General features: G+C 40.0%; 1 protein-coding gene across 4 annotated transcripts in view; it reads left to right on the top strand.

Moving 5' to 3' along the window:
• Positions 1 to 27,644, top strand: part of LOC114459850 (growth arrest-specific protein 7-like) — an 80,552-nt gene that overhangs the window by 29,808 nt on the left and 23,100 nt on the right. For 2 of the 4 annotated variants that reach the window (XM_028442001.1, XM_028442003.1), the window contains exons 5-8: positions 19,509 to 19,562; positions 25,490 to 25,573; positions 26,375 to 26,481; positions 27,204 to 27,278. In XM_028442001.1, coding sequence (XP_028297802.1) covers positions 19,509 to 19,562; positions 25,490 to 25,573; positions 26,375 to 26,481; positions 27,204 to 27,278 — 320 coding nt within the window. Of the gene's footprint in view, positions 1 to 7,806; positions 7,904 to 9,171; positions 9,250 to 10,919; positions 10,982 to 19,508; positions 19,563 to 25,489; positions 25,574 to 26,374; positions 26,482 to 27,203; positions 27,279 to 27,644 lie in introns of those variants that run through there. The other 2 variants (XM_028442004.1, XM_028442002.1) reach the window with 2 other exon arrangements.

Raw genomic sequence — 27,644 nt, 5'->3', positions numbered from 1 at the left:
GAGGCCCGGGCACCCGATAGTGGAAATCCCAGCGTTGAGAGTCCACGGCTGACAAACGGAGCCATTCAGGGGCCAAACCCACAGCCTCTGGCATTCTGGGTGTGGGTGGAAGTTTGTTCCCCCTGCCTGTGACAGCAGATCCCTGCACTAGTGCGTCTACGCCGAGGGGAGCATCTGTGCCACGCAGGGAAAAAAAAACATTGCGCGCTGCTTGTTTCCCCCCACGGCAAACAGAACCACCTTGGCCCATTCGTAACGGGCCCACGACTGGTTGCACCACTAGTGTTGTAACCTCCATTCCTTGTACAACCGACACGCCCCTGGACAACAGGTCTGCGCCTATGTTCAGGACCCCTGGGACGTACTGTATGTCGCCCTCAGTGAGCAGAGATGATCGCAGCTCACAGGATCAGTTTGCGTGCCAGCAGCAGCAACCGATGTGAGCGCAAACCACCTTGGCGGTTGGTATATGCCACCACCGTGTAGGGCCCTATAAAATCCGTTTATTTTTCGCCAAATTCAGTTTTATTTTTTTTCCAAATTCCGTTTTTTTTCCACTTTAATTTTTTCAATTTCATTTTAAGAAATATTTATCATTTTTAAAGAAAATATTAGTTTTTAAACTCTGTGAGGATACAAAACAAATAATAATGAATAAAAAAACCTCATAATTAAACAAAAATAAAGTACATATGATTAAAAGGTAGATATAAGTTGTAGTGTCATGTATTATTCTGACGTCTCCTTTTAATTATTATATTACATATAAAGATGTATGAGAACAACATTAATGTCACCTGATTTCCTCTCAGGGATCAATGGTTTACTGAATCTGATCAGGTTTATTAATTAAGTTCTGATCATTTTAGTTTAAATTAACCTGATTTAAATGATCCTATCTTCTGTGTAATGTGGGATTTGACATTGACTAGTTGTTGCACTTTGTTACTTTTGTCCCTCATAGTCAGGACTAAAGTAACACCATGTAATACACTGAAGTTAAAAACAAAGAAAACAAAACATCTTTTTAGGAAAACAACAAAACAAAACAATGTTCTGGCTAATAAGCCGTGCACTCTCTAAATAGAAAAAAAATATTAACATTTTTCATTGCTTATTTAAAAAAAAAAAATCAATTAAGTATAAACTTTGATTGTTTTCATTATTGTGTTTCATTAGTTATTTTTTATTAATTCATTATTTCAACATACATTTTACTGTAGCTCTGATGAGATGTTAGAATGTAACATTCTAATAACGTTTGCTCCAACGGACTTTTATTTTTGTAAACCGGAAGTTCCCACTGAAATGGCTGCACTTGAGGTAGCTAGCTGACTATGAATGTGAACCTATGAGACACGGACAAAACGCTGGAATAAAAGAACTAAAAACAACACGGACTGAGTTATTCTTAGTTAGCCAGGCAAAACAGTTCTAACAGTTCTCTCTGTGTCTTTTTTGACCTAGAGACTGTAACATCTGTTCCTCTACTTCTGTGTGTCTAAAGAAAGATACATAAATGACACACAAGTGCACAGTTTATGGAAGCCATAGCATGACACCAACATTGAGTGCTGAGACAGTTTGATGATCTTTTGGATGAGTTTAATACAAAAGTCTGTGATGTCATAGATGTGGTGGCTCCAATCAAAACTAAGAGAAAACCAAACACACAGAAAACCCTTGAGGAGGACTGAGATAATGCAGAATTTGAAATCTGACTGTAGAAGAGCTGAGCGTAAATGGAGATCAACAAAACTCCAAATTAATCTAGAACTATACAAAATAAGTCTGTGAAAATTCAATGATGGCTTGTTCAAAGCAAGGCAGCAATACTTTTCTGAAATTATTGCCAAAAAATTGGCAAAAAATTGCCAACAAATGTCAACAACTCTCACACGTTGTTTTCTGTAATTGAAAAGCTCACAACCCCCCCAGATCAGATAGCCCCTGAATTACTCAGCTGGAAAATGTAATGAATTTGCTGTAAATTTCAATGAAAAAATACAATCAATAAGGTCAAACATCAGAACAAACAGCAAAATCACAAAAAGCTTGAACAGCTTCAACCACTGAGGGAGGAGTCAACTACAATGTTAGAGTTTGTTACAGTGAACCCAAAAACAATAGAGGAAACTGTTCAGCAGCTGAATCCATCAACGTGTTGCCTTGACACAAAACCCTCAAACTTCTTTAAAACTGTTGTAAAGTCATTTATCACTGATTAGTATCAGATAATTAACTGATCATTCCAATCAGGCACCGTAACAAAATCCCTGAAAGTAGCTGCTGTTAAACCTCTGTTAAAAAGAGAACACTGGATGCCTCTATACTGGCTAACTATAGACCAATCAGAACCTTCCATTCATGGCCAAGATCATTGAGAAGGTGGTCTTCAACCAACTGAGTCAATTCTTAACATTCAACAAAATATTTGATAAATTTCAGTCAGGTTTTGGTTCTCATCACAGCACAGAAACTGATCTGATCAAAGTGATCAATGACATAAGGTTGAACACTGATTCAGGAAAAGTATCTGTTCTCATTCTATTGGATCTAAGTCTGCATTTGACACTGTAGATCATACAATGTTGTTGCACAGATTGTAAACATGGGTTGGACTAAATGTTAAAGTAATGGTTTAAGTTCTACTTGGAGGATCAAAGTTATTTTGTAAACATTGTAAACTTTGAATCTGACAGATTACCAATGTCCTGTGGGGTTCCTCAGGGATCTGTTCTTGGACCTCTTCTGTTTAGCCTTTATATGCTTCCTTTAGGACACATTTTACACAACTGTAAGGTTGATTATCAGAGCTACGCAGATGACACACAACTATATCTATCACTGAACCCAGATGACTATGGTCCCATTGAGGTGTTGTGTGACTGTTTAGAAAAAGTAAACTGATGGATGAGTGAAAACTTCCTTCAACTAAACCATGACAAGATGGAGGTGATTGTCTTTGGTAACAATGAAAAGAGGACTGCTGTCAGCAAGTATCTGAGTCTGGATCTTTAGAAGATAAAGACCAAGTCAAAAACCTTGGTGTTCTGATTGACTCAGATCTGACATTCAGCATCAGATCAAATCTATCACAAAAACATCTTCTACCACCAAAAGAACATCTCCAGAGTGAAAGGTTTAATGACTCAGAAAGATCAGGAGAAACTGGTCCATGCTTTTATCTCCAGCAGACTGGACTATTGTAATGGTCTTCATCAAACATCTACAGCTGGTTCAGAACGCTGCAGCTCAGGTCTGAACCAGAACAAAGAGGTCAGAACACATTACACTGGCTCCCAGTCAGCCTCAGAGGAGACTGTCAGGTCAGATAGTGGAGCCCAGAGCTCACAGTAACCATGGTGATGCTGCTTTTAGTTGTTATGCTGTAACATTTTTAAATCAAAGTTAAAGGCACTTTTTTTCTCTACTGCGTATGATTGAGAGAGATTTTTGGTCATGATGATGATGTCATGTGTTTGTTGATGATTTGAATTGATTTTACTGATGATTTTAAATGTTCTTATTGATTTAAACAGTTGAATGTTTTATGTAAAGCACATTGAGTTGCCTTGTGTATGAAATGCGCTATACAAATAAATTTGCCTTGCCTTGCCTAACACTGAGCAGGTGAAGATGATTAAAGCTGATCACGTTTTCACGGAGCACCGCTGTGCTACATGAAACAGACAGAGCTTCACAGGCACAGCAAAGTTAAACTGGTGCTAGAGGTTCTGTAGTCAGTGATTATTTGTGTTGTTTTAAGACACAGATTGGTTGAATGATGGTATCAGTAATACTATTCTCAATGAAACATATTACTGGTATTTTGAGAACAGGACACGTGTAGATTTCTGATCAATTCATTATAGTTGTGCAGGACTAACAGGAACTCCACATACTGATAATTGGTATTATCACATGTTCACTAACACGACACGACCTAAGAAGAGAAATAAAATAAGATTAAAAATAAATAAATAGTTTACAGTCTTGTTCCAGGTTCTGCTGTCATAATATTCCCATCCTTGTACTTCCAATGTTTAAATGTTTTGTTTTTAAGGTTCATGTTACATTTTGCAAATGGTTGCACTTTATTTCTGGCTTATTGATTTTTGTTTGGAAAATTATGACCTTTCTTTCAGACATTTCATTTATTTGGGCTTGTATTTGTGATGTTCTGTTTTTGGTTACATTTAGATGAATAAATTAATACACTACACTTTGCTCCTCAAGACACTGTGTTTGTTTTCATTCTACAGAGTTAGTGAGTATGTGTCCCAGAACACTGAAACACCATTTATATATATATATTTATATTATTTATACATTAGCAGCAGTACAATGTACCATTTCCATTTTTTCTGGGTTATATAATAGCCAACCACATGTGTCCTGTCCACAAAATACCAGTAATATGTTACACATTTGCAGCAGTAAAATGTCCCATTTCTATATTTTCTGGATTATATGGGTTAATATACCAGTAATATGTGTTTATATGTATATTTATACACTCGGAAATACCTGGACCTGATGATGAGCTGCTACACTCCGTTACTGTCCTGCTGTCGGCTGAACAAAGAGAAGTCCTGACTGTCATGTTGTCCTCTTCATCCATGAGTTCTCTGTGGTGTTGTTCATATATATCAGGAAACGCCAACTCTGAACTTTTCATCAGCTAACGAGCACTTCTGACACCGCTATCATTGCGGAATGCGGATGTTTATGTGCCGTAAAGCGTCGCGCGGTACCAACGTCATCACATTTTGCGAGCGGGTCGAGTCGAGTTGTGTGTGCGCATGCGTGGCCAACCGTGCCACTCTGGCACGCTGTTTGGACCACCTCTTCTAGCAGGACCATCGGGCCGTTAACCCCCCTGTGGTGCAGTTCACACCTACGCAGGCCAGACAATGGCCCCCCATGGTTTCACACATGTACAGAGCTGGTTAGGAACGGCCCTGGTTACCAGTGTGAGTACACCCAAAGACAAGTCCCTAGTCCACGTGGTACGAGGACTAGTCCACTTGGAACGAGGACTAGTCCACAAGGTACCAGGATGAGTCCACGTGGTACCAGGAGTAGTCCACTTAATACTAGGACTTGTCAACATGGTACTAGGACTAGGTGACGCAATACCAGGACTAGTCCATCCAGGTACCAGGACTAAAGAACTTATGTTATATCGTACGCTAGCTGATTTACATTATACAGTATATTCTTATATCACACAGAATTTGCGGAGCATATACACCAAACCGGGGTGAACCCGCATGTCCAAGCGGGACTTTTGCGGCTGGATACACACTTGACCCTTGCAACAAGTGGCGAGTTGTGTGTCTGTCCATCCTTTCCGTGGAAGACGTGGAGGACATCTACATGATTGGAATAATGATAGTAGGCATGCTGCTGATCAGAGCTGGTGGCTTCCTAATCTATCGTAAAGTCCGTACTACGCTGGCGACTGTTTTGGAAAAGCTGCCAGTGATTTCTGAAGGATGTAGCAGGGCTCTGAACACTCAGACTCATGTGTTGATCGATATCAAAAGCAAGAGCTGCTTATGGATCGTCTACGCGTTATGATAACAACTGGGAGAAGTTGGAGACCCGGCTTGGAAGTGGAAACTAGGCCATTCATTGGATTACAGCAGAGAGACCCAGGACAGAAGGCTATTGGAAATTAACATAGCCTGTATCAAATCACATTGTTTATTTCCCTTTCAGCTCCCCAGCTAGCCAAGGCTAAAGCCAAGGTTGTCTCATCTCTTATCACCAGGAAGTTTCTGCAGACGGCGGCTCTTACCCCCACTCCCTCCCCCCGCTCCTTCCCTACATTCCCACCTGGAACTGTTGATGCTGAACTTTTCCACACGTCATCTGGTTGTCAGTAACGCAGCTACAGGTCTTCAACTTCAAATGCCTCGTTGGCCATCTTTCCCCACCTCCCATCCTCAGCTGCATGGAGGCGTGGTTGCAGCGCCGACTGGCAGCACGCCCATGTCCCCAAACGGCTGGACTCCTGTTGTTCTTCCCACCTGACCCCCTCCCCCAGCCAACCTCCCACCCAACCCTTCCCACATGCCTTGTCTCGAGTTGTTTGACTGTGTCATGCTTTCATTTATGTTTGCGGAGGTGGTTTTTTTCCTGGTTTCACACTGTTTTCTCTGTTTAGGGAAATCAGTTTCAAACTGGAAGTTTTTTATCCCCTCACCCCTCCTCTCCTCCTGTTATTGATCCCTTTTTTCACCTAAATATGTGGGCGCCGCAAATGGCTGCTCCGGTGTGTTGATGTGTCTCCTTTCACTGCAACTACCAAGTCAAATTCCTCGTATTGTTCTAAACTGTACCTGGTCAATAAAGCTGATTCTGATTCTGATTCTGATTCTAATTCTGAAACCATAAACCGTTGCTGTATGTCTTCTGAAAAATGCAACTAAACATGGTGACAGGTCTACGTGTTGTTTGTTCAGGTGTTTAAGTGCATTTTGCTGTGTCACAACCGTGTGTGTGTGTGTGTGTGTGTGTGTGTGTGTGTCAGTGGCTACGTGCTAACTTGTAGATGAGACAAATGTTTTATTGTTCTTCACTGGAACATAGTGTCTCTGTCAGCTGCAGTACAATGATCTGCATTGATGTACAACACACAGAAGTGTGTGTGCGTGTGTGTGTGTGCGTGTGCGTGTGTGAGTGTGAGTGTGAGTGCGTGTGCGTGTGCGTGTGTGTGTGAGTGTGTGTGTGTTATAGCTATACATTACATACAGTAAAAAATAACTCAATCACTTCTGCTGTAAAAAAAAATAAAACATAAATCTGTGTAGATATTTAGATTATATTATAAATTTATATCTGTAATTGTTTGGGGTGCCACCTCTATAAAGAGTAATAATAATGCTTGGTAGCAGTTATTAATATTTCATAATAGCTCAGGGTCAAACTATCCACTCCTCTATAGCAGGACTGTATTGATACATGAACCACAGACAAATAGAGTCACTAAATCCATGCTTTCTGCTGACCTGCCACTAGGGGGGGAATTCAAAAAATGTTTTGATCATGGGCGGGGTTCCTGGAGCAGTAAGACACGCCTACTGTGGCAACCGGTCAACCCTGCACAATGAGTTTACAGCTGAGATGTATCACTACATCTGTGGACCACAGGACTCAATGACTACAGCTGCTCCTCCTCTCACCAGTCAGTCTGACTCCATCATCTCCATGGAGGAGATGATGGAGGAGATGATGGAGTCCTCCTACAGGTGGAGACAGACCGGCTGGTGTCCTGGTGCAGTCAGAACTACCTGGAGCTCAACGTTCTAAAGACAGTGGAGATGATGATTGGTCAGTCAGTGTTCACTGAGGGCTGTGATTGGAGGAAACCCTGCTCCCTCCTCTCAGCTTTTATAGGAGAGGCGGGGCCAACAATGACCATTGATGATGGTCACAATAATCTTTCTCAGCCAATAGAAACATTCTATTGTAATAGCAGCGTCGGCAGTGACTCTGATATTTTACTACTAAATACACAAAATTAAAATACTTTTACTAAAATGTTAAAAGTTGGACTAGGATCAATCAACAGAACTATTTAATACAATAATACATGTATATTCAGCAGAAAAAAAGAGGCTTTAGTTACTCTTGAAGTTTAAGTATTTATTATCAACAAGTACATTTGATATGAACATCACTGTTGTTGGTATGTGTGTGCTATAGTGTGTATCACATGTATGTGTGTGTAGACGCCTCTTTATGTCATTGTTGAAACACTGTTGTTTATTGATCTTTTGTGTTTTGCTGAGTCAGCGTCCTGTTGAAGAGCTCAGAGATGATCTTCCTCATCACTGGAACTGCTACATGTCTCCACAAGGGCGGCGCTACTACGTCAACACCACAAACAATGGTAGGAAATAAGAATGTGAGCTTAGTTTAGCCACCAATGGGAATAGCAGCAGCACATTAGCATATTTACAGCCTTCATTGCTATTCACTCTGTTTACGTGACATTACTGACTTTAAACTGACTCAAACATTCTAAACATGCTAAACTGTGTTAATATAACGACTACTGTTATTAATTTAACATTTCATATGCTTCAGATGATTTACATTGTGATGGTCATGTTAAAATATCATGACATGGTCCAAAACATAATGTGTGAAACGTTTCCTTATCAATGCTAATGACAGATGTCATGTATAATTATAATGACAACCTTATGTATACACCTTTAAATAAAGTGTTACCAATAATTCTTTAGACATATGAAGAATTAAAAAGAAAAGGACGCTGCTGACCCTGTTATTGACGAGATTAATCAATATTAATTGATGGAGAATAAACAGTTTGACTTTATTACAGCACACACGTGCAGTCAGTTTCTCTGATGCTCAGCCTTCATCATAAGGAGGCGGGGCTTTTATACTCACTCAGATCATATCCAGCCCTGAAGCTGGTGCTGACCATGTGACCACTGTGGGATAGAATAATAATAATCCAGGCTGTATAAAATATAAATATATTCCACCTTATGATGTAGGTTGAGCATCAGAGACACAGACAAGGTGTGAGCTTTAATAGTGTCTGTTTATCCTCCATATGTTAATATTGATTCATATTATCATTCATTCTGGATTTTAATTTTTCATTATTTTACGAATTATTCCTCAATAGTGATGAAAGTTGCTCTCTACAGTTTCTCTGTGATTGGTCTGACGCTGCTAACTCCGCCCCCTGCCACAGGAGTTTGCACGTAGCCAGGCTGAAATCACCTGGGTTCGTCAGTGTGTTTATATCCTGCTTCATAGTACAGAGAATGTTTGGTTAGCTGAAGCTAACGCACACATATCAGGATATACTGATCCAGCTTCAGAGGCCCTAATGGTGCGTCCACTTTTCAGTCAGATACATATTTACTCAGTGTAATATATAATATCATATGAACTATTAGTTTTTATGTGCATGTACCCAATGGGGTATTTATATTTGGAAGTGAACATCATTGTTTATGGGACCAGAAAATGAAATGTATCCAAATGTTAGTCTGCTTTGTTAATTATTAGCACAGTGTGCTTTAAAAAAGTATTTGTTTATATTTATTTAGAAGTGAATTCAAAACAATAAGATTAGTTATTCGTAATAATATATAATAGAGAATGTTGTGTTCTCAGAGACCACATGGGAGAAACCATCCAGTGCTCCAGGGACACCCAACAACTCCCTCCGTCACAGGACCTCCCTCCCACCAGGTACCAGGTTCTCCTCCTGACCTTTAGAGCCTAAGGCACTGAATTATCCTAAAATTCCAGAGGAGCACAAAGCGCCTGCTCACATCTACTTCCTGTCACATCCACTTCCTGTCACATCCACTTCCTGTCACATCTACTTCCTGTCACATCCACTTTTGTACAATTTTTCATTGTCAAGTTGTTTTATATGCTTGATTTGATTATGTATGTGTATTGTTTAGATAGTTGGTTTAGTGTTTTTAGTGTTTTGTTAATATAAAAGTTATTTATACTGCCCTAATGTTGAAGAGGTAAAGCCACAGATTTGTTTGCTTTAATGTTGTTATTAAATTATACATTAAAAAATACATGACAAGAAGCTCTTGAAAAAATAATTGCATATTAAATTGCAATCGCAATATTGAGGAAAAAAATTACAATTAGATTATTTTCCAAAATGATTCAGCGTTTCAGAAATGGATTTTAATGAAACACATGATTGAATTTTTGGAAGGGATCAATATTGTGATTGTGGTTCAGTTTGTGAATCACTGCTTCATGTGTTCAGCTCTATGAGCTGCTTCTACAGCACCACCTGCTGGTGACTTTGTGCCTTTAGACCAGGGTGGACATCTCCAGTCCTCCTTTTAGATGTGTCCAACACACCTGTTTGAAATCACTGTGTTGTCGTCAAGGGCGTTTCTAACATCTAAGTAGACACACTCTGTACTTGTGAACTCCTGCGTACGGACTCATGGACCAGGTTAGGACCCAGTGCACAAATGCGGACTTTGCATACTCGTCGTCTTAGGACACAGCAAACTTCCTGACATTGTTGTGTGCAACAGTGTGTAGTATGTGTGCTCTACTGTAAACATCGAAGAAAAATAATCTGTATCATTGAGTAGATGATGTTGTTGCAGGGCTTCACACTAACTTTCTCAGTTGGTCACACCCTTTTTTTTTTTTCAAGCCATGCTGATGAATAGTTGACTTATCGTAGTTAAATGATGTTTGCAAAATGTTTTGATGTTTTAGTGGCAATATTTTATTTTATATTATTTTAAAAGACGTAACAAATGTTTTAATAAATAACAGCAAAACATAACAACAGGTTACATGTTTTTTTATTTTATTTTGCAGAAATGCTGTACTTGAATTAAGTTTCCATTAGCATAACCAACTTAGCATCGTTTCACCCCATGAATAAGATTCAGAGGGTCCAGCTCTGATAGTGGGGTCTCCTAACCCTCTTCCCCTGGTCAGGGGTCTGTAACCTTTACTCTACAAGGAACCATTGAACCTCATCTCACCTGGATTAAAGTCCTCCTGGAGCAGGGACACATCTAAAGGTCTCAGTTAACAACTGTTAACAACCAAGGTCTATGATCAATCCAAATATTTGTATTTTTGTGCTTTAGCTTCATTTTGATGTCTCCAATTTAAAGCAAGCTCATAACTGATTGATAATCATCATTAAACCATTTGTGTTCATTTCAGATCAATAAATGGTGCAGTGGAAAGAGAAGGAAAATGTTAGTTTATTATAATGACAAAAAATAATCTAGGAAAAAAGAAAGTGAATATGAATTAAGTTTGAATAGAGTTCAAACTTTTAGTTCAGTAAAATATTTCATTTTGTTTTTGTAACTGTTTTATTGTGTAAACGTTGGTCTCGTCTGTTTCTCCAGTGATTGGATTCAACCCTGAGAGGAACTGGAACAGTGTTAGGAAGAGCAGCTCAGAGCCTCAGGTAATGCTGTAGCTAGCGTCACAAACCTGTTAGCATGCTAGCATCACACACCTTGGTAGCATGCTAACATCACACACCTTGTTAGCATGCTAACATCACACACCTTGTTGGCTTACTAACACACAACATGAGGCCCAGTATAAGCACACACAGCAGCATCCTTAGCAGTGAGGCCCAGACTTCCTCCTCGCCTACTTAAGGCACGGCGCCAGGATTTTATTTCTCCCGGTGCTAAGGGGGTGCGTGATTTATATGTGGGGGTGCTGATAATTAAAAAAAATATGTATATATATATATATATATATATATATATATATAACCCTAACCCTAACTTTTATAAGGAGTTTCTCATCTGTGTTTTGCAACACAGAATGTTAGATTTAAATGTAGTTTTAACTGAAATTGGACAAAGAATATTTAACAAATTAGTTAAGCATAATACAAGTGACCACAAGGCAATGGCAACTATAAAAATAATGAGCAAAAGTGACCTATTGAACCCCTGACAGCCACTCTTTCACCTGCTAATAATCAGACAGTAAATCTTAACGGGAGTCATTTACACGATTGCTATTTTTGGCCCATTTAGAGCCGATTTTTGACTCGTTCGTCTATTTTGTGGGATCGTGCTAGTCTCTGCTAGATTGTGTGTTGTGCATGGTGTAGTATACATAATGTAGTATACATGGTGAAGTATACATGGTGTAGTATACATAATGTAGTATACATGGTGAAGTATACATGGTGTAGTATACATAATGTAGTATACATGGTGTAGTATACATGGTGTAGTATACATAATGTAGTATACATGGTGAAGTATACATGGTGTAGTATACATAATGTAGTATACATGGTGAAGTATACATGGTGTAGTATACATAATGTAGTATACATGGTGTAGTATACATGGTGTAGTATACATAATGTAGTATACATGGTGAAGTATACATGTGTAGTATACATAATGTAGTATACATGGTGAAGTATACATGGTGTAGTATACATAATGTAGTATACATGGTGAAGTATACATGGTGTAGTATACATAATGTAGTATACATGGTGAAGTATACATGGTGTAGTATACATAATGTAGTATACATGGTGAAGTATACATGGTGTAGTATACAAAGTGTAGTATACATGGTGTAGTATACATGGTGTAGTGTACATGGTGTAGTATACAAAGTGTAGTATACATGGTGTAGTATACATGGTGTAGTATACATAATGTAGTATACATGGTGTAGTATATATGGTGTAGTATACATAATGTAGTATACATGGTGTAGTATACATGGTGTAGTGTACATGGTGTAGTGTACATGGTGTAGTATACATGGTGTAGTATACATAATGTAGTATACATGGTGTAGTATACATGGTGTAGTATACATGGTGTAGTGTACATGGTGTAGTGTACATGGTGTAGTATACATAATGTAGTATACATGGTGTAGTATACATGGTATAGTATACATGGTGTAGTGTACATGGTGTAGTGTACATGTGTAGTATACATGGTGTAGTATATATGGTGTAGTGTACATGGTGTAGTGTACATGGTGTAGTGTACATGGTGTAGTATACATGGTGTAGTGTACATGGTGTAGTATACATGGTGTAGTATACATGGTGTAGTATACATGGTGTAGTATACATGGTGTAGTATTCATGGTGTAGTATACATGGTGTAGTGTACATGGTGTAGTGTACATGGTGTAGTGTACATGGTGTAGTGTACATGGTGTAGTATACATGGTGTAGTATACATGGTGTAGTATACATGGTGTAGTATACATGGTGTAGTGTACATGGTGTAGTGTACATGGTGTAGTGTACATGGTGTAGTGTACATGGTGTAGTGTACATGGTGTAGTATATATGGTGTAGTATACATGGTGTAGTATACATGGTGTAGTGTACATGGTGGAGTATACATGGTGGAGTATACATGGTGTAGTATACATGGTGGAGTGTACATGGTGTAGTATACATGGTGTAGTATATATGGTGTAGTATACATGGTGTAGTGTACATGGTGGAGTGTACATGGTGTAGTATACATGGTGTAGTATACATAATGTAGTATACATGGTGTAGTATACATGGTGTAGTATACATGGTGTAGTGTACATGGTGTAGTATACATAATGTAGTGTACATGGTGTAGTATACATAATGTAGTATACATGGTGGAGTATACATGGTGTAGTGTACATGGTGGAGTATACATGGTGTAGTATACATGGTGTAGTATACATGGTGTAGTATACATAATGTAGTGTACATGGTGTAGTATACATAATGTAGTATACATGGTGGAGTATACATGGTGTAGTGTACATGGTGTAGTATACATAATGTAGTATACATGGTGTAGTGTACATGGTGTAGTATACATGGTGTAGTATATATGGTGTAGTGTACATGGTGTAGTATACATGGTGTAGTGTACATGGTGTAGTATACATGGTGTAGTGTACATGGTGTAGTGTACATGGTGTAGTGTACATGGTGTAGTGTACATGGTGTAGTGTACATGGTGTAGTGTACATGGTGTAGTATACATGGTGTAGTATACATGGTGTAGTATACATGGTGTAGTATACATGGTGTAGTATACATAATGTAGTGTACATGGTGTAGTATACATGGTGTAGTGTACATGGTGTAGTATACATGGTGTAGTATACATGATGTAGTATACATGATGTAGTATACATGATGTAGTATACATGATGTAGTATACATGATGTAGTATACATGGTGTAGTATACATGGTGTAGTGTACATGGTGTAGTGTACATGGTGTAGTATACATGGTGTAGTATACATGGTGTAGTGTACATGGTGTAGTATACATGGTGTAGTATACATAATGTAGTATACATGGTGTAGTATACATGGTGTAGTATACATGATGTAGTATACATAATGTAGTATACATAATGTAGTATACATGATGTAGTATACATGGTGTAGTGTACATGATGTAGTATACATGGTGTAGTGTACATGGTGTAGTATACATGGTGTAGTATATATGGTGTAGTGTACATGGTGTAGTATACATGGTGTAGTATACATGGTGTAGTGTACATGGTGTAGTATACATGGTGTAGTATACATGGTGTAGTGTACATGGTGTAGTGTACATGGTGTAGTGTACATGGTGTAGTATACATGGTGTAGTATACATGGTGTAGTATACATGGTGTAGTATACATAATGTAGTATACATGGTGTAGTGTACATGGTGTAGTGTACATGGTGTAGTATACATGGTGTAGTATACATAATGTAGTATACATGGTGTAGTATACATGGTGTAGTATACATGGTGTAGTATACATGATGTAGTATACATGATGTAGTATACATGATGTAGTATACATGATGTAGTATACATGATGTAGTATACATGGTGTAGTGTACATGGTGTAGTGTACATGGTGTAGTGTACATGGTGTAGTATACATGGTGTAGTATACATGGTGTAGTATACATAATGTAGTATACATGGTGTAGTATACATGGTGTAGTATACATGATGTAGTATACATAATGTAGTATACATAATGTAGTATACATGATGTAGTATACATGGTGTAGTATACATGATGTAGTATACATGGTGTAGTATACATGGTGTAGTATACATGATGTAGTATACATGGTGTAGTATACATGATGTAGTATACATGGTGTAGTATACATGGTGTAGTATACATGAGTATCACAACCAGCTCCTGATCAACAATCATAGCTTGTAATAAAATCAAACATGTTATAAATCCAGACTCTACTCATGAGCGTATCTCACAGATGAAGCAGTGCCGCAGACCGTCTTACTGTAAAGGACTGTGTCTGTATAACTGACAGTCTGTACTGCCCACGTCTGTTCATCCAGTTCCTGGTCCATCACATCACCATCTTTTCTTTTTTTAAAGCTCTTTTTGCTGAAATTAGTGTCTCTGCACTTCCAGGTTTTTCTTCTTCTTCTGTTTTAATGGCGACGCTTCAGAATTCTTCTTCTTCTAATTTGTACGTTGCATTTCCGGAAACAAGAGCCCGACGTGTCGTGTATGAACGTACAGTGTGAACAGTCAGATCATGTCAGAGTGTTGGTCTGTACAGTGTGAGAACATGAATCATGAGCTGAGAACATTCAGGTTCTGTGTCTGAATGTTTGAGCTGGATCTGAGAACAACCATTGAAAAAAGGAGAACGTTTGTTATTGTTTCTGCTTGTTTGGACAGGAAGGCATGATTGCTGAGTCGAGGGTTTTCTTTTCTGTTTCTCAGGTATGTTTTAACGCGCCGTACGCAGGAAAAACTGTCTCACATGAAGCAGAGGTGACAGAAATACGTAAAAGATTGTAGAGGCTCTCTGGGAGACGAGCTCATCTGCATTTTCTACGGGAACTCTTTTTTTTCTTAATTATCCAAAGCATTGGATGCACAAAAAAGACTCTTCCACCCATACACACACACACACACACACACACACACACACACACACACACACACACACACACACACACACACACACACACACACACACACACACACACACACACACACACACACACACACACACCACACACACACACACACACACACACACACACACACACACACACACACACACACCACACACACACACCTGTCAATCAGTGCTCACTAAGGAAACCGGTCTTTCCTCCATCTTTGATGGGGGGTGGGGCCAACAGTGACTGATCTAATTTCAGCCAATAGAAAACTTCTTTTGTAATAGCAGCATTCAACCCATAGGGGGCAGCCACTGATATTTACTACTAAAAACTCTACATTTAAATACTAACGTGAAGATAAATTTGGATCGCATTCACACACACTTAAATCAAGGCTCTACCCCTTGATTTATTATTTTTTTTAAATGGTAAAATTATCTTCAAACAACCAATCCATAAATACAATAATTGCTCTTTACGAGGTGCAGCAGACCATGATTCATGTTGAAGTACTCTAATAACTACTGTAGTAACCAAACCTTAACGGGTTATTAAAGGGCTGAGTGGCTGACGCACCCACATATTTCATACATACATATTTCACTCTCATTTGGTATTGATAATCAAAGCATTTGATTTATCCCAGAGTAAGTGTGCATGCTAACACATTGTCACCTTTGAGTTGTAGCATTATACATACATGTGGTGGGCCACATAGACCCCAAATCCTATCTCCACCTTACAGACCTGCAGCCAAGGCAGGAACCCCTGTCTTCACGCAGGTAAACGTCGTCCTCTTCTGAAGAACAAACACATTCTTCTTCACACTGAAAGCCAACGTCAGCGTCCTCGTTTTTGTCAATCCTCACGAACAGCGATCACCTCGCTGGCTGCTGCTGCCGGGCAGAACAGCGTCCACAGCCGCCTAGCTTTGCTTCGTTCCTCGCAGCGAGACCTCTGTCTCGTGGCTGCTGTGCGCTGCCATGTATCGCTCCCTCCTCACGGCGAGATCCGATCTCCCAGTCGCTGTGCTCCGTCTCGCAGCCGTCGTGCTCTGCTCACTCGGCTCACAGATGCGATCTGCACCTCGGTCTGCTCCGTACCTGGCGTGCATGAGACCCAGTCTCCCAATGCGAGGCACCGACTCTTTGAGAGCTGTTTTCTCGATGTAGTAGCCAAATCCACTACTTGGCTACCTTAATGGGTTATTAACTCACTCAGTGCCATTGACGAGATAACTCGTCATTTTCATTTTTTCACGGGGATTACTAGAAAACACCCTGGCGGAGGTCTCATCAATTTCTAAGCTGTGGGGTGTTGTAGTGACCAACTGTGCCCTGAAGATGGCAGCAGTGCACCTTTAGATGAGAGATTAGTCACTGATGCTACCCAGCAAAGGAGGAAGAAGCAGGAAAAGAAGTGAGATTATGGCACTACAGAGTGATATTGTGACGTATCCAGCAGCTCACAGCTCCACATACTAACACAGAACATGTGTGGACCTGAGTGGATTATTGATAATGTTGTGATCGTGAGATAAAACCATCAACTAACCGGGCCAAACTCCGGGCGGTGCCGGACTGGTGGGGCGTGGGGGTACCCCTTCCCTACGGATGGGGCTTGGTGCTTGTCTCGTCTCCTGGTTGCCTTGGGGGCGCGCCTTGCGGCGTGTGGGTCTGGGGTGGCCTGCCGCACCGAGGTGGGGGGTGGGCGCGCTGGGGGGTGCTGGCCTCTGCGCCGGGGTTGAGGCGGGGCTGCTCGGCACTCCGGGGTGGTGCTCTTTGCTGGGGGGCGGCTCTAGCTGTTCCGGTGGTTGAGGTCGGTATTGGCCGCTTGGTAGGTCTGTCCTGCTATCTGCGGGCTGGCGGGTGGGTGGGTTCGGCGTGGGTCCTTCTGGCCTGGGGTCTGATCCCTGCTGGCTCTGGGCCCGCCGGCGAGTGCCTGCTGGTTGCACGTTTGGCGCGGCTCTGGCCGTCTGCTGGACGTGGGCCTTGGCGCCGCTGCTGGGGTCTCGGGCGGGGGGCTCTCTGGGCCCTCCCCTCGGGGGTTGGGTGCTTGGGTGTGGGTGGGTGGGGGGGCGGGATGCTGGCGGGGGGCCTTAGGGTTGGGGGTGGGGGTCGGTGGCAGGGGGCCTTGGGGTTGGGGTCGGTGGTGGGATGGGCTGGCTGCTCGGCTGCTTGGGGCTTCCTCGGATGTGTGTGTGGGGGGCGGTGGCTGCCTCTCAGCCTGGGATCTTGGGGGCGTCTGGGGGGTTGCTCGGCCGTGGGGGGGTGGCCTGGGGCTCCCTGGCCCCCACTCTTTCTGCTGGCCTGGCTGCATCTGCGGGCCCGGGACAGTTCCTGGGTTTGCGGTAGCGTTTTTTTGCACATATACTGGTATACGATGCACTGGTACGCCTTGGGATGTGGGATAAAACTCATACTGGGCTTAACTTTAGACACGTTAATCCCAAATACCTGCTTTAGGTACTACCATTCACTCATGCCCCCTGTCCACAGCCACCACCATTATAGCTAAGCTTCACACTTGTCACTATACTGGCTTGATTACACAACATAATAAGCACAATAAGTTGTACAACTTCACATCTCACCCTCACTGTAAAACAATCTATTCTCCCCACCCTTTCTATTTCCTACCTTGAGTCTCTCCTCCCTGCTCCCTTTCCCCTCCCCCTCCCTTTCCACTTAGGTGTAACACTGCTCTCCCTTTTTATATCCTCCCTCTAGTAAAAGATTTCTTACCCTTCCTTAGGGAGGGCTGGTGATGGTCACTATTAAGCAATAAAATAAATCAATTTATTTTATTGCAATAACAAAACATGCATTACTGTCTCATAATGATTGCACTTCTTGTAGTGTTGACCTTTGACATCATGTGCAGACAAGAGAAAAAAAAAAAAACTAACCAGGCCAAACGGGTCATCCCTGTGTGTCGGGGGGAGGAGGGGGGTGTGGAGGTGGGTACAAAATACCTCCAGCCTGTGAGCCAGATAGCAAAATAATAGGTGACATGTAGGAGATAGTAGCACACCTTTGGACATCATCCATGCTCAGCAGAGCTCAGAGGGAGAGAGGAAAGGAGTTTACGAGACAGAAAATGGTGCTACGTGCAGAGCTGACGTTCTCAGCAGCGCACACTCCGACCAGAGCAAGTGTGGAACTCATGGATAATGTGGCGATTGTGAGATAAAACCATAAAAAAACGGGGTAAGCAGTGACACTCTGCATGTCAGGGATGAAGAGGAAGTTATGTGTGTGCAGACTGACGGGTGAGAAAGTTGGAGGAACGCCAAAATACAGTAAGAAATCCATTCAACTCTGACATAGATAGATAAATAAAAATGATTTTATCATCAAAAGCCTGGTCTGTGTTTTTTTTTTTTAGTTTTATATAAGGAAACAATGTTCAGATGTTAGAGTTGTCACTAAAGCAAAAAAAAGCTTAAAAGTCACTGACAGGATTTTTTTTTTTACAAAAAGGCTTTTTTCTCAGCTTTTTGTTCTGAAACTGAAGATTTGTGTAAAACTTGCTCTATTAAACGGCTGATTACAAAAGAACGAAACGAGCTAGAAACAATTTTTTCGCAGTTCATTTTACCACGCTTTGATTTTACAACTTGAGAGTCAGTGTCAGTCGCTCATCATTGCTTTCACACGTCAAATACACAATATCTGCATTTCTGTCCTTTGACGCATGTGCATCCATTGCTGAGATCGCTCAAACCAAAACTGATAGCAAAAAGTCAACCTTCAGTTGTAATTAATCATCAATTACGCAATTACAATTTTAATTGACCCCAAATCTGCTGAACATAGACATATTTATTATAGATGTTAAACATCAGGGATCAAAGGTCATAGAATCTTTCTCACCAAACTAGACGTCACCACCTCCTAAAACTATTTAGACTGAGACTGGTTATAGAGGTCCACACAGTGTACCAGATCATCACCTGGAACACACACACACACACACGCACGCACACACACACACACGTAATGTGACTTCTCCTTCTCGCTCTTGCAGAGCCCAGGATCAACGTCTCCCACAAGGAAACACAACAAGGAGACCACAGTGACGGTGAGTGAAGACCAGTTATGGAGGTCTCCATAGAGAAGAGCAGTGATGATTAGCTGCAGTCTTTGGGCTCACAAGGTCAACTGGAGTGAATGTATATCCTGATTTATTATGATCACAAAACACAAAAATCAGAAGTTGCTGCAGAACCAGTATGAGCTGGTTTAAGAAAACCAGGAAGTGAAAGTGTTGTAATATTTCTGTTTGTGATGGTTGTTTGTGCTTTTATTGAATCTGTGAAGCATTAACCCAGTTAACCCTTTAACTGGTATACATTTATATATATATATATATATATATATATAAAACCCTTTAACACCGATAATACAGTTAGGGTTGTCACAATACTAGAATTTCAAACTCAATACCAATACTCAAAAAAAACTCTTCCATTTTTGATATCACAGAGCAAAAAAAAGACAAAAATTTAGAAGCATAATTTCTTTTAATAAACTATGAACACTATACAAAGTATTTTTAAATGAAGTGAAATGTAATGCAACATTTAACAACACTAACTATTACACTTTTTTGAGAAAGTATAAGAAAATTTAGCAGCACCTGTAAACAATCCAAACTTAAATAACATAGTGCAAAACAAATACTATTATTTATAATAAATTAAAAACAACTGTTCTGATCATAGTAAAAGTATTAAAATAGGCTCAAGTATTCGGCTACAGCCCTGTTTATTTTCTGGTGACTTGGCTGCATATTTTATTTGCTGGTCAAAAAGGGCTGGTAGGGTAGGCGGAGTCTCAGGGATCAATGATTTTGTGCGTAGGGCAGGGTCAGAGCTGCCGTGGAGGTGGAAACATTATCTCACCAGGTTTTTTTTTATAAATCCTAAACATTTTTCATTTCATTCAGCATTTTTTTAATGTTTTCTTTCTCACGGTAATCTGTTCATTAGACAGTTTGTTTTAAATAAATAGATGCATACTAAGTTTTTGACATTCTACCTAGAATGTTTTATAGACTTTATATAACATAATGTACACATTTCTTGTTTTCAGAGATTCCTAAAGATAGGAATTATTCTCTTACTGTAAAATGTTTTATGGGATGTATTTACACAAACACTTCATCAAATTGACGTGTATTTTATTTTATTTATCCAGGTTAGCCACACCATGCCTTGTTCTCATGCACCTTATTTTGAAATGGTGTTCTCTAATAATAACAAAAAAAGAACCTAGTTTGATATTTATACACATTTTTGCCCCCCCCCAAAAAAAAAAAAAAAAAACTTTAATTGATCTACTTTTTACTTTTACTCTAGTAGATTTGTACACCAGTAACTTTACTTCTATTTAAGTAAAATTTCATTAAAGTAACAGTACTTTTACTTTATTAGATTTTTTCTGTACTCTATCACTGATAATTACATACTTCTGATGGGCACTGTACTAGTATATATAACCCAGTTAACCCTTTAACACCTGTAATATATATGTTATATACAGTGACGTGCTGTGACCACTAGGGTAGGCAGGGCGTTCCAAATGGAGACCACCAATGTCAACACCAATGACAATTTCATATGTTTCTGTTGGCAAGTGTTAATTCACTTCAATTCATCTTTATTTGTATAGCACAATTTACAGTCATCTCAAACCCAATAAGATCCACATGAACAAGTATTTATCATCTAACAAAATCAACATTATAAACACCATTAAAGAAACAAACATTATTTACTATAGCCTCCATACTCTCCAACAACATATATCTCATGACACAACAGCACATCTGTTGTTTGTGTTGGAAACACAGAAACATGGAGAAAATGACAACAACAACAACTCAGAACATCCTCAGTGAGGAACATCCACAAAGTCAATCCTTCCTTTTGTTCCATTCACTGTAGAAAGAACCAACAATGTTCTGACCTTATCTTTGCTGAAGGTCTGGTAGCTCAGGTGTTGGTCTCCATCTTTTAAAAACTGTCGTTTTTCCTCAAAACAAAGTTTCTCTATCATCTCTAGCGCTGTCATCCTGACTGTAGTGTTATCCCTCCCACGAGCTAGAGAACGTAGCAGCAGCGGTCACATGGCATCTATTCACTAATGCACTGTGAACGTACGTATAGCATTTAGCATAGCACGGTTACGTCCAAAGGCAGCGTAGAGAGCTGCCTTTGGACGTAAATGGTTTTCATCTTGGGGACCTGACTGAGCATGTGCAAACACGCAATGGAAACAGAGGCAGAGCAGCAACGTGCATTTGGGAGTGGGCGTGGCCTCCTCATGCCAAACAACGGAGCGAGACTGTGCAGCTGTTCCAGGAAATAGTGTTGTTTTGTAATTTGGGCTATGAAAAGCACAAAATGCCGACACTTTCAAACTTATAGGTACTGTAGGCTATTGGAAATGGAAAAATAATTTATAATTATATTATAATTAAAACAAATAATCAAAATATCAATTCACCCTTGGGTAGGCACTGCCTACTTTGCCTACCCTGACTGCACGTCACTGATTATATATAGGGGTGTCACTTTAAAGGGGACATATCATGTTAAATCCACTTTTTTAGCCCTTAAATACATTTTGTTGTATATTAAGAGTGTTTAGAAGTACAGAAAAAATCAAATTAGTCTCTTCAGGTGCTCCATTGATATCTTTATATTCTGTTTTGATCATATTTTTCAATCTGTTTAGATTTTTCTATTCTCTATTACGTTTTTTGAACTATTACATCACAGTATTTGCAGCAGAACTGCTAAATTAGTTCATCAACTCCAGGTCCAACACTTCGAGCAATCCGCCATTTTTATTTCTGGCTTTTATTTTGTAGTCCAAGCTCCAGGATGCAGAAGTTACGAGAGGATAAGTCAAAATGTTGGGTTGTTGGATGTAGTAACCCACACGCTTCATTACACCGTCTCCCAGCATCAGAACCTTTTCAAAGTGTCTGGTTGAGTTTTATTTTTTATAGAAATGTACCACATCTGTGGGTAAGGTCATTTTTGTGTGTGTGAAGCACTTCAATGATGACTGCTTCATCAACCTCCACCAGTATAAAGAAGGATTTACAGAAAGACTTTGTCTGATTGAGGGTTCAATTCCTTCTATCTTTGGAGACGATGAACAGAGCACTTCGGTAAGCTGTAAATAACGCTAAAAAGTGATAAGACGTCCCTGTCATTGTTTTGTTAGCATTAGCAGTTGCACCGTCTTCACTTGTTAGGGTTCTGCAGGTTCATCATCTTCATTTTCATCTCGCTCCACTGGGTCAGACTCTGGCTGGAACATGTAAGGCTGGATGGACAAGTCTAACGTTGTTGACATTGTGTAAATAACGTGTGAATAAAAAGTTTATGCTCCGCTACATCGCCGTATCTCTTCTATCAAACTACAAAAATGGTCGAGCAGGGTGGAGTTGAACCGAGAGGGGGCGGGGTATGAAGTGTCTCATTTGCATTTAAAGAGACAGCACCAAAACGAGTTGCTCTTAGAAGCACATCAGAAAAGGGGAGGAGCTTTAATAATGAGGAATTCAGACCCAAGCATTGCAGTTCTGCTTTATATAGACCATAACTGTATGATTTATATGTAAAAAGGAAGGATTTAAAACAATGATATGTCTCCTTTAACACGTTAATTGCAATTAATTAATTACAGGAAAAAAAATGCACTAAAAAAATTAATCGCGTTAATCACTTGTTTTTTTGCACCGCAAACAGCGCAGAACCTTTCTCCATTGCACACGTTCCTGGTATACCCATAATACTGATGCACCAGCTACAACAGTAGAGTCTGAAGAGCCTTTGAAAGCGTTACTTTTAGTTAAACTCACACCAGATGGAAACTAAAACCCAGTTGTGTGCAAATTGTGCAAGAAAGAGTTAGTGGATCACCGGAGGTCTTCAAGCCTCCAGCGGAGGTTTTCCACGTCAATGCTAACTATATAGCAGCTAGCACGGATAGCGGCCCCACGGACACTACCTTAGACTGAGCAGGCAGTGTCTCCAATCCACACTGGACCAGATGTCAGGGTTCAGAGCCAATATGAATAAGTCCATGAGGGACAAATGAACAAAGTGGCCCATGCCCCCCAACGACTGGAGATCCCGCCCCCTCTCCGCTCCCTCTCTCTCCTCCTGTTCTTATCCCACTTCTCATCTAAACATGATGGCGCCAAAAGTGGCAGCCGCGGTGTGTTGATGTGTGTTCTTTCCTTTGCAACGACCAAGTTAAATTCCTACTGTTCTAAACTGTACCTGGAGAATAAAAGCCTTTCTGATTCTGATAAATGATTGACAGTCCACCATTGTCGGTGGTAGAAGATGTGGGCGGGGCTACTACTACTAGAAGTGATTGCTTAATGTTATTACAGTTCTTTATTTTTTGATGAACAACGTTATTTGTTATGTGCTAATTTACAGCGCTGTGATTGATGGGTCTGTTTTATTTATTATAAATTATCTGAAGGAGAGAATAAACACAGTAATTGTTCTTACTGTTAATGATGTGATAACTTATAGCACCACATTTGGACCTGATGTTTTATTTTATTACAATTTTCTATTATTTGGAGATGGACAAAAGTACACATCAATACTCCCCTGATGGTCTAAACTAAAGGTATCAGCAGCCTTTGGGTCTCGTCTCACATACAGAGGAATGGAAATGGTTCAAGTTGGTTAAAAACAAACAATAAATGACTTTATAAAGACACTTTGTTATATATCAATCTTTCCATCTGCCACAATAATGTAATTTAATTGAGAGCATTTCTCAGCTAGTTTTAGGTGAGATTAAAAATAGATTAATTAGATTAATTAATCACAGAACAAAATTAATTAATCGCACAATATTTTGAATCTATTGACAGCACCATGGTTAGCTGTCAGTTGCACAGTTAGCTCACTGCTAACACGGTTAGCTGTCAGTTGCACAGTTATCTCACTGCTAACACGGTTAGCTGTCAGTTGCACAGTTAGCTCACTGCTAACAGTAGCTGTCAGTGCAGTTAGCTCACTGCTAACACGGTTAGCTGTCAGTTGCACAGTTAGCTCACTGCTAACACGGTTAGCTGTCAGTAGCACAGTTAGCTCACTGCTAACACGGTTAGCTGTCAGTAGCACAGTTAGCTCACTGCTAACACGGTTAGCTGTCAGTAGCACAGTTAGCTCACTGCTAACACGGTTAGCTGTCAGTAGCACAGTTAGCTCACTGCTAACACGGTTAACTGTCAGTAGCACAGTTAGCTCACTGCTAACACGGTTAACTGTCAGTAGCACAGTTAGCTCACTGCTAACACGGTTAGCTGTCAGTAGCACAGTTAGCTCACTGCTAACACGGTTAGCTGTCAGTAGCACAGTTAGCTCACTGCTAACACGGTTAGCTGTCAGTAGCACAGTTAGCTCACTGCTAACAAGGTTAGCTGTCAGTAGCACAGTTAGCTCACTGCTAACACGGTTAGCTGTCAGTAGCACAGTTAGCTCACTGCTAACACGGTTAGCTGTCAGTAGCACAGTTAGCTCACTGCTAACACGGTTAGCTGTCAGTAGCACAGTTAGCTCACTGCTAACACGGTTAGCTGTCAGTAGCACAGTTAGCTCACTGCTAACACGGTTAGCTGTCAGTAGCACAGTTAGCTCACTGCTAACACGGTTAGCTGTCAGTAGCACAGTTAGCTCACTGCTAACACGGTTAGCTGTCAGTAGCACAGTTAGCTCACTGCTAACACGGTTAGCTGTCAGTAGCACAGTTAGCTCACTGCTAACACGGTTAGCTGTCAGTAGCACAGTTAGCTCACTGCTAACACGGTTAGCTGTCAGTAGCACAGTTAGCTCACTGCTAACACGGTTAGCTGTCAGTAGCACAGTTAGCTCACTGCTAACACGGTTAGCTGTCAGTAGCACAGTTAGCTTACTGCTAACAGTTAGCGCTGAGCTAACTGTAGTTGTTTCTCTTTCACAGATCAATTGTGTGACATTTCCAACCTGTTGGACTGAACAACAGCTGCTCAAACCACATGAATGGAGCTACTGTGATTACTTTTGGGTAAGGCCACCATCCGTCATCCATCATCATCCATCCAACTGATCATCTATTTTAGTGGTCACCAACACGGTGCCCGCGGGCCCCAGGTAGCCCGTATAGATGATGTGAGTGGCCCTCAGCAGCACTAGTCACCAGTTAACTCTATATAATCTATAATCTGATAAATGCCAGGCTCACAAAGATAGATGCATGTAACCATGATCCATGTTTTAAATGAATCATCTTTAAATGTTTTTTTTCTCTGAAAGGGTTAAGGTTAGCAAGTAATATAGGAACATGATGATTCCTTATGAAATGTTTCAGAAATGAAACAATGGTATAAATTAGGAGAAATAAAGTGTTTATTATCATTCCCTCTAATAAAAGTAAAACTGAGTAATTACAGTATCTCAGTGTTTATCAAACTGGTACCCCTTCAAATTATTCACCACTGATTTATCTAGCCTGTTGATAAGCCACACCCACTTCCTTACTTTTTGTCAGAAATTGGGTGTGGTAATGCTGCCAGCTGCTAGCTCTGTGCTAAAGTCATACCAATATGATCTTTCTGCATATTGTTTCTATGCTTTTGTCTATTTTTGTACATTTTCTTTTATTTTTGTGTCTATATTTCTTGCATTTGTATTTTCCTTTGTGTGTTTTTTATATAAATGTGTTTGTTTTGGACTCATTTAATGTATTTTTGATCTTTTTTTTTTAATGTATCCTGGTATCCAAAGTAATTTAGTTTCCTTCTGACGTCACACAAACTTTTAACCCATAGCACAGCTTTTATTAAAGTGGTATTTGATGTGTTGATAGAGTGATAAAAAGGATCCCCAGGCCACCACGGGGTTTGACGTTTTACTGCACAAACAGCTGAAGGGGAAACAGATGCAGAAAGAGATGGCCGAGTTCATACGAGAGAGGTATGTTTCACACCAGGTTACCATGGAAATCACACTATTGTCATTTAAACAGAGCGTTTCCTCTTGTTGCTAATGGCTAGAGCTGTAACGATACACAACAATCACGGTTCAATACGTACCACAGTTTTGAGGTCACGGTTCGGTTTATTTCCGGTACTGTATGGAACAAAATGCAAAACATAAATTTGCTTTTTGTTTGTTCAAAATTTCAGTAAACCAACAACGTATTTAACATTATACAGAATATGAAAATGAAGTTTAAAAAAACACAATACTGTTGTAAAGTGCTGCCTGGTAATAATATTTTCAAACAAAAACATTAAATATTATATAAATAAGCTCACAGCTTGTGAACAGCTTTTAATAAACATAAAGTACAGCACAGTTCCAGCATGGAGACCTTGGTTTAGATCTTCATATTTATGACCAGAAGAATGTACTTGTCCACATTGTCTACAGTAAGTGTAGATCTGTTGGTAGTTACACATGATAAACATAAACGTGCTTTATTCAAAACTTTAGTAAACAATGTATTTAACATTATACATAATATGACATACATGTAGCTGCAGGCGGAAGTAAACACACGCAACTTCCGTTCCGTTCCAGGAACCCTGTACCTGAACCCAACGTCCTGTACTGAAACGGTTCAATACAAATACATGTATTGTTACACCTTTAGTAATGACTGTGTGCTAAAATGTGCTTTACTTGTATCTCAGGATAAAAATTGAGGACGATTACGCTAAGAGTCTCTCTAAACTCTCACAGAACGGCCTCGGAGCTCTGGAGGAAGGGTGAGTGTCACACGTTACATCACTTCCTGTTGGACTTTCCTCTGGGTGCACTAAAGCAGTGTTTCTCAAATGGTGGTACACAAGAGAGAGGTATATAATAATAATAAATTTTATTTGTATAGCGCTTTTACAGCTGCTCAAAGACACTTTACAGAGATAAACAATAAGTAAAAATACAAAGGCATAGACAAGTAAAAAAACACAATGTAATAAATAATAGGTAGACTATAAGATAAAATGGCTATACATTAAAATGACTATACATTAAAAGCATTCCGAAATAAGTGGGTTTTGAGGTGTTTTTTGAAGGTGAGAAGGTCTGTGCAGTCTGAGATTTTGAGGGAGTGAGTTCCAGAGGGTGGGGGC

The sequence above is a fragment of the Gouania willdenowi genome, unplaced genomic scaffold (genome assembly GCF_900634775.1).
Source record: "Gouania willdenowi unplaced genomic scaffold, fGouWil2.1 scaffold_359_arrow_ctg1, whole genome shotgun sequence".
NCBI lineage: Eukaryota > Metazoa > Chordata > Actinopteri > Blenniiformes > Gobiesocidae > Gouania > Gouania willdenowi.
This window is presented reverse-complemented; position numbering and strand designations above follow the sequence as displayed.